The sequence below is a fragment of the Ipomoea triloba genome, chromosome 12, assembly GCF_003576645.1.
Source record: "Ipomoea triloba cultivar NCNSP0323 chromosome 12, ASM357664v1".
Lineage (NCBI taxonomy): Eukaryota > Viridiplantae > Streptophyta > Magnoliopsida > Solanales > Convolvulaceae > Ipomoea > Ipomoea triloba.
The window spans coordinates 5,644,898-5,653,788 of NC_044927.1; the positions used below are offsets into that span (position 1 = coordinate 5,644,898).

The 8,891-nt window shown below is 34.0% G+C and overlaps 1 protein-coding gene across 1 annotated transcript; it reads left to right on the plus strand.

Moving 5' to 3' along the window:
- The first annotated feature begins 3,698 nt into the window (after positions 1-3,698).
- Positions 3,699-7,298, plus strand: LOC115999168 (mediator of RNA polymerase II transcription subunit 15). Its single transcript, XM_031238961.1, has 3 exons — positions 3,699-4,132; positions 5,060-5,338; positions 5,931-7,298. Exons 1-3 carry the CDS (start codon positions 3,857-3,859, stop codon positions 7,050-7,052), a joined length of 1,677 nt encoding a protein of 558 aa, XP_031094821.1. The 5' UTR covers positions 3,699-3,856; the 3' UTR covers positions 7,053-7,298.
- Positions 7,299-8,891: the final 1,593 nt, after the last annotated feature.

Consider the following 8,891-nt stretch of genomic DNA (forward strand, 5'->3'; position numbering starts at 1 on the left):
GAGAGAATTGAGAGGAACATATACACTGCTTGTAAGTTGTAAATTAAATACACCTTCTCACTACTTCGTTCAAACAGCAATTGTCCGCGCTCGTTTCTTTGGCGGTTTAATCACCATCATGGTTTTATATATGGGTGTTTTGGTAATTTGCGGATAGATGATTGATTTAGTTGATATTTGATTGTAGTTGACACATGATTGCTGTAGTTGGTATTTGATTGGTAGTTGATAGATGATTGATTTAGTTGATATTTGATTGTTACCTAATACGGAGTAGTTGATTGTGTTAATTGTTCTTATTAGTTGAACCGATTACAAAAAAGTGTTTAGTAAATTATTTGTTTATGTTAGACGAGTATATATAAAATGAAATATAAACGTATAAGCATATTGTGTTATTTATAACTCTTAAATTAACTTTTACAATTTATTATTTTGATGTTATTAATTACTAGTATTTTACCTTTGCGAGTTAATACCCAATATAGTCCTTGAGTATAGTGATTTTACTCAATTTAGTGTTAAATGACTTTTTATGCTCAATTTAGTCCTCGACTTTGATAGTTTTACCCAATTTAGTCATTTGTTAAAAATTATGTTAGTGGACGGTTAGAAATAAGGTCTTAATGGTAATTTCTCATCATTCATCCCATTTGGGATAAGTTCTTCTTCTTCTCCTTATTAAGATTCACGCAAAATTGTAAATCTCGTACCCAAATATTTATTTACTCTGTATTTATTTATTTAGGATTGAAGTTGATTTGGTACGAAAATTTGCATTTATGCGTGGATCTTAATAAGGTGAAGAAGAATGAATCATCCAAAATGGGATGAAGATGAGAAATTATCATTACCATTAGGACCTTATTTCTAACAGTAAACTAACAAAATTTTTAACAAATGACTAAATTGTGTAAAACCATCAAAGTCGATGACTAAATTGAGCACAAAAAGTCATTTAGGACCAAATTGAGTAAAACCACTATAGTCGAGGATTATAGGGAGTGTTTGGCAAACGACGGATAGCTTATAGCTGATAGCTGGTTGGTTTAGCTACTAGTTGATGGTTGATTGCGTTAACTGGTTGGATCAACTGGTTGTATTAGCTGGTTATAAAAAACTATTTGGTAAATTAGCTGTTTACTAGTAGCTGATTTGATGTAAAATGACATTTAAGGGTATGAATGTATTGTATTATTTCAACCTTTAAATATAACAAGAAGATAAACTCTTATTAATAAATAATTATAAAATTTGGATATCATCTATATTTTTTTTAAGGACATAAGTTAATTATTTTTGTTTATTTAACTCTTATTAAATTATACGAGTATTCTAAAACAATTTTTATTACGTATTTATTTTCTATTATTATTATTATTATTATTATTATTAAAAATGACAAACCCATCACCCGTTTATTATTATTATTATTATTATAAAATAACAAACACACCCGTTTAAAAGTAAATCCCATTGATTTCAAAGGATAAAATAGACAATATACCCATTGTTTCTAACCAGCTGATAAAAAAGCTACATTCATTAGCTTTTCAATTTTCAGCTCATTGGCTCAATCAGCCAAGGCTAATAAGTCATTTACCAAACATTTCAAAATAGCTTATTGGTTGATCAAACAGCTAAACTTGGTCAAATAAGTTAAAATTTGACTTAAAAGCCAATAACCAAACACCCCCATATTAGATATTAAGTCTTACATTTGCAATACACATAATCCACATCTATTCATGCTATTCTTTAGTTTTGGTGAAAAAAAATTCCAAACAGTGGGTTATATTTTGTTTTATAGGGGAGTTGAGAAGAAAATATCACAAACAATTTTACCCTTATTACTTTTATATAAAAATACCCTAATAAAAATAGGTCAAAAAATGAAATTAACTCTAATTAATAATTTCAACTTTATAATTATAATTTTAAATTTAAAAACATCAAAATATACCAATAATTAAAACAATTAAAATAAAATTAACTCAAAATTCTTAATATACCAACAATTAATATAATTAAACATTTTAAAATAAATTTAACTCATAATTCTTCTGGTCAAATAAAAAAAAAAAGAAATTAAAAATAGAAAAAAAAATTACTCTCAAGTCTCAATGGAAAAAAGACAAAAAGAAAAAAAATAGAAAAAAAAAAACCTTTGTTGGTTTGACTGATTTGAAACAATCAAATTTTGCCTCTAAATCCTTACTCTTCAAGTAATTCATGACCATATTTTTTTCCACCTAAACATCTACTATTTCTTCTCTTTCACATATCTTTACTTGAAGGTCATGAATTACTTGAAGAGTGAGGGTTTAGAGGCAAAATTTGATCGTTTCAAATCAGTCAAACCAACAAGGATTAAAATGTCATTGAGAGATTCATCAAACAAGGAGGATTGTGGTGTATATGTGATGCGGCACATGAAAACTTTCATGGGGACTCTAGCCAAGGATCGGGAATATGGACTTGAGAGGGGTAATCAGAGCCAGCTAGAACGTCTTCGTGTCAAATACAATGCTGCCATATTGTCTGCACAGATCGTGTGAGGGTTTAGAGACAAAATTTGATCGTTTCAAATCAATCAAATCAACAAGGATTAAAATGTCATGGAAAGGTTTATCAAACAAGGAGGATTGTGGTGTATATGTGATGCAGCACATGGAAACTTTCATGGCGACTATAGCTAAGGATTAAAGGCTCTTAAAAAGTTTAAATCGAATACAAGTATATTTTTAATGACTTTTGAAAAGTCTAAATCGAATACAAGTATACTTTTAATGACTTTTTAAAAGTCTGAATCAAACATGTAGACTTTTAAGAATCTTTAAAAGTCTAAATTGAATAATACTAAACTTTTAAAGTCTCTTTGAAAGTCATTAAGGGTCCGTTTGGAAAGCAGGGAAATGACTTCTGAAAAATGTTTTCTGGAAAATGAGTCATTTTCCGGAAAACAGTTTCATTTCCAGTGTTTGGATGTATTATGGAAAACTGTCTTTGTGTGTTTGGTTCATTTTTTGGAAAATGGATATAATTTTATAATTAAACATAGTAATTGTTTTATTTAAAATATAAAAGATTATAATAGTTATTAAAATAATGGTATTTAATAAAAAATAGAATTTATAAAAAGAAATTAAAAATTAAAAAAAAATGTAACAAAGATTTTCGGCGGTTTCCCCACCTCCTTAGTCCATGGTCATGGGTGATATGGCTTGGTTTTGGTCGAAAACATGTGAAACAGCTATTTTGGCGATTCTGTAAAATGACTTACGAAAAAAAATTTCGTAAGTCATTTCCCAGAAAAATGAACTGATTTTCCTTAGTCAACGGAAAATGTTTTCCGTTGACCACATTTTCCTGACGTTGCCAAACACAAAAAGCTCAAAAAACATTTTTCAGAAGTCATTTTACAGGTTACCAAACACACCCTAAAAGTATTGATTGAATACACCCCTCAACCTTTTAAAAAGAAAGATTAGCTTATTATCTAAGTATGCAAGTCATCACCCAACACACGTCCACTAACGTCATTCGCTTGACTGACACGGCGACGGTGAAGTCCTAACTCCTACAGAGTCCTACTCTCGTATACAAATCACCTCTGAGATCGATCATTATTTTAAAGATTTTTTTTTTTTGAGAAAATCATTATTTTAAAGATTAGAGAAAATAAAATGAAAACAATGGTAACGCTTATCCAATTTCCAAACAATACGCAAACGGCAAAACCTCCCAAAATCCCAATTCAATTCTCTTCCGCCTTTGCTACCCTAAACCATAAAAAATAATACTTTATACATATTGTAAATATATACTTACTGCATATATACGTATACGCAAATCGATGAATACATCGCAGTTCACGGATAAGCAGATCATGGATCTATCCAGTTCGCCCAGCACTGGTAACAACAAAATTGATTTTCTCGATCTCGTCAACTCCCGTCAGGACGTTAACGTCAGTGGTGCCAAGGAGGAGATTGTTCCCAGCTATGAATTCCATCCGATTCGCCCTATTGGATCTTCGTCGTCGCCGCCGATGTCCAACGCCGATTCCAGCAATGTTGGTGGAGCTAGAGTTTGGAATTCCGCCGATTCCAAAACTAACACTGGCATCAGAGTAAAACCCTCTCTCTCTCACTCTCTCTGTGCTTGTGAATATACAATACGTCTTGTGTGGAATTCTGACTTTTAGGGTTTACTTGATGAGTGTTGCTGATTCTCTAGAGTCCTAGTGGAGCTTGATTTCTCACTATTTCGTATTTTGTTGATTAATTTAAAGGTTTTCTATTCGATCGTGCAAATAAAGAATCTTATATTCTTATTCATGTCGATGGGCTGAACATTGAATGCTTTTCAATTTAAAGTTGGGTTATGAGCTCGAAGTTATGCTATTTTAACATAAACAACTAAGAAAATTGCTGTTATAATCCGGCTTCATCTCTATTGCAAGTTGCACTTTGCTTGTTTTTTCATCTGTAGCTGTGAAGTTGGATTTAAATGGTTGCTGGTAATGTTTTTGTGATGGTGATTATTAGTACCTGTTGCTGGTTATTCTCTTTTTCTTTTAATTGGTTAGTATGAACTGTGAAGGAATTTAGAATAAAGACTATAGTAAGGTATTTTGGTCACTGCATGTGCATCTCACAAGAAGGTATGATAAAGTTTAAGGCAGTATTGATATGGCACTATATTACTGTGTAATAATTTTCCTTCAAATCTGCATACTCTTAACCATAAACTCACTAGGATGATTGTTGTGATTGAACCAGACAAAAATAAGCAATGAAGCCATATGCTTTGATGATTGATATCTTCTAAGTAATATGATTGTTCTCAGTGACAAGTTGTTAATGTTTCTTACATAGAACATATCTCCATTCTGGATTCTAGATATCATATGTGCCTCCAAAATAAAATCCCCTGCATACCTGGAGGAAACCATATCCCTTTTCTTTTGTAGAGAACGGAGGCTTCTGATTTTTCTGCATCATAATATATATGCATCTATATGCTGATAGACTGATAGTATATATGCTTTTTTCAGAATTATGGATCTCTTGAATCCATGGAACCTGCCAAAGTCATCGTAGAGAAGGATGGAAGTAGATTTGATTCAACCTTGGTGTCTGAGATTGATCACACAATGAAGAAATATACTGATAACCTGCTACATGCGCTGGATGGTGTAAGTGCGCGAATATCACAATTAGAAACAAGAACACGGCAGATTGAAAATTCTGTGGATGATCTGAAATTGTCTGTTGGTAACAACTTTGGGGGCACTGATGGGAAATTGAGACAGCTAGAAAATATTCTGAGAGAGGTACAGTCAATCTGCATTCTTTCCTCCATTAACCTTTCAAATTGTGATGTTAGGTTGATTCAGGTAATAAACATACTGCACCCATTGGGCTAAATTGCATGTACAGTACTTCGGTATTTTGTTCATGCATCATAAATGTGAGCATGCTAGGCTTTGTATAGATGCTGGTGATACTTCTCATGTTTACCATTTTATGGAACGGAAAATCTAAATTTACTGCTATAATGTGGCAGTCTGTTTTTGGTTAATGAAGATGTTGTACTTTTTGGTGCTGAAGAATGCTTGATTTATTATCTGATAAATATTTTTAGTAGTCAGGTCTATCTCTGGTTTATTCAAGGAATGATTTTGTTAGAAACTAAGATTGGGCTAGGGTCACTCAGTTGTGCTATAATGCACATGCGGCAAACCATACTAAAAAGTTAAATCCAACCAATTAGCTAGTCTAACATGTTCTCTCTTAGAGTCACCAATGTGGGACTCTTAATAGATTCAATTACATTTTTTACATGAATTTCTGTTTTGTTCTATACTGTTTTTGTTTTTGTTTTAACCAGTAATTTATGCATTGGCTATCAAAAATTGATTGCAGGTGCACACTGAAGTACAAGTGATAAGAGATAAACAGGAAATAGTAGAAGCCAAGCTGGAGGTTGCTAAACTGCAGGTTTCTAAGGTTGAGCAACAGGTGGATACTCATAACACCCTTCCCATGGATTCTTTGCAGCCTGCTGCATCTGCTCCTCAACATTCTCCCCAGCAACAATATTTTCCTGCTGCTCTTGCACAGCCATTGCCAACCCTTCCTCCACTGGATGCTCCTCCACACCCTCCACAACAGAACCTGCCACCTCAGGTTCAGCTTCCTAACCAATTATCCTTGAACCAAATTTCTTCAGGTCCACCACGAGAATCTTATATTCCTGCACCTGGTCTAGCACCTGAAATCCCAAGCCAGCAATATCAAATGCCTTTACCACAGCAGCTCCAGATATCTCCCCCTCCGCTACCACAACAACAATATCAGTCAGCCCCTCAACCACAGTACTCTCAGCCGCCTCTGCCTCCTCAGTCACACCTCTCTTTGCCACCTGTCAATCCATCTCAACCACCTCAACCTCAACATCAACATCAACCCCCATTAGGCCATCATACTGAAGAACCAACATTTATACCACAGCAAAGCTTTCCACCAAATATCGTCAAACCACCCTCTCTGCCATCTAGTGGAGCTTTGCCACAGCAGTTCTATGGAGCTGCTCCCAACATGTATGAGCAACCATCTAACAGACCTGGTCCAGGATTTTCTGGTGCATATGGCCCATCATCTGGGCATGGAGAACCGTATCCACATAGTAGCTCTTTCTCCCAGTATGGAAGTGGCTCCCCAAGGAAATCACAGCAACTTCCTCCTACCATGAGCCAGAGTGGTGGGAGTGGGTACCCACAACTACCCACTGCAAGGATATTACCTCAAGCACTTCCTACTGCCTCTGCTGTTGGTGGTAGTTCGAGTTCTGCTGGTTCTGGAAACAGGGTTCCTGTTGACGATGTAGTGGAGAAAGTGACACACATGGGATTTCCAAGAGAGCAGGTGAGGGAAACAGTCAGAAAGTTGACAGATAATGGACAGGCAGTTGACTTGAATGTGGTTTTGGACAAGTTAATGAATGATGGAGATGTGCAGCCACCACGGGGCTGGTTTGGTCGGTGACATTCATTGCCTCATGGATGCCTGTCTACAGAAGTTTGAATTGCTCACTGCCATTTTGATCAGCTTCTTTCAAAAGATGTTTGTCTATATATTGAGATCTATTGTCCTATTCTTTTGATTATGGTTGCACTAAACTGCTATTTGCTGCATTGTGGTTGACTTATTTCTTCTGTAGCACCTCAACATGTTCCATAGATGATAATTTTTACGGAGTATTATCTTTGACATCAAGCATTATTGTGACCATTTGGAGTTTGGTGCCTGCTAAGTGCTAACACATCCAAATCAATTACTCCGTGTGGGAATACCAAGTTCTAATCTGTATTCTTAAGCTCTTGTGTAAACAGGGTATTGTGCCGTGTTTTGTGAATGGAGAGAGAAGAATAATTTGAGGGAAATAGAAGATTATTGTTTGTGTGAATTATACATCGGAGATTATAAATCAATCTTAAAAAATGCATTGGTGTATTTTATGGGTGTTCTTAATACAATATGTGCAGCTGTGCACTAGATGACACTATACAATATAAGGTGAAGAGAGGAAACAAGAAAGATAGGGAATGACAAAATCACTTTTATTCATTATTCATTTAAATATAGTCTAAAAGGAGTTCAAAAAAACGTGAAGAGAGGAAACAAGAAAGATAGGGAATGACAAAATCACTTTTATTCATTATTCATTTAAATATAGTCTAAAAGGAGTTCAAAAAAAAACTCACAAGGCGTTTGGTTGGGAGAAGGGAATTAGGGTGGAAAAAAATTATAATTCGGTGGAATTGCAATTCAATGAATAAAGTAGGAATTGAAATTACAGTGTTTGGTATGCAGAAATAGGAGTACATGGAATTGAAAGGTAAGAAGTGACAAAATGACTAAAATACCCTTATGTTGTGGTAGTTGTAGTAGTAATAGTAGTAGTAGTAATAATAATAATAATTCATTCAAAAAAAATAATAATAATAATACATTCAATAATAATAATAATAATAATAATAATAATTCTTTCAATAATAATAATAATAATAATAATAATTCTTTCAGAATAATAATAATAATTTCAAATTTAAAAAAAAGAAAAGAAAAGACAAAGGGTATGGAGGAGGGGCAAAATTGTCCTTACACCAACAAATTGCCCCTCCTCACCACCGAAACCCCATGAATTGCAATTCATCATTTGGAGGGAATTGCAATTCTGCGGAATTGCAATTCCCTCCAACCAAACACTGTTGTTTGGGAATTCACTGAATTGCAATTCAATGAATTACAATTCCCCTCAAACTACATCCAACCAAACATGCCATCAGGGTTCAGAGGATGAAGAGATTGACAAGAATTTTTTTTTTTTTTTTTTTAGTCTCTCTTTTGAATCAACTGGTTGTTCATTTAACTGTTGCTCCAGAGTTGTGTGATAACTTGGGAGCTACTTATTTATGTGCTAATCTTTTGTTTCATGCACGGACCAAACACGTTGAGATTGACTAACCAAACACGTTGAGATTGACTATCCCTTTGTTCGGGACAAAGTTTCCTCCAAACAATTATAAGTTAAGTTCATCACCACCATCAAATAGTTGATATTTTCACTAAAAGCTTTAACCTCTTCACATTCCCGTGTGCTGCATGACAAACTTTGTATTGCTTATTGCCCTCCATTAACTTAAGGGGAGTATTAGGAATACTATTCGCATTATGCATGATTGTACCATATATCAAGTGATTAAGCTTGTATTCCTTTTTTTTTTTTTAAACAAAGATAAAAACTTTCATTAAATCAAATGTTGAATACAAAGCAGAATAGAAGAAATCAAACTACAAGCACCAGTTTGAGAACGAGTCGCC

What these genes read in the sequence shown, in the direction of transcription:
- LOC115999168 (XM_031238961.1), top strand. Translation starts at nt 3,857, where the DNA reads ATGAATACATCGCAGTTCACGGATAAGCAGATCATGGATCTATCCAGT. An exon ending in AAACTAACACTGGCATCAGA is followed by an intron (nt 4,133 to 5,059) that starts GTAAAACCCTCT and finishes TGCTTTTTTCAG; the next exon opens with AATTATGGATCTCTTGAATC. An exon ending in TAGAAAATATTCTGAGAGAG is followed by an intron (nt 5,339 to 5,930) that starts GTACAGTCAATC and finishes AATTGATTGCAG; the next exon opens with GTGCACACTGAAGTACAAGT.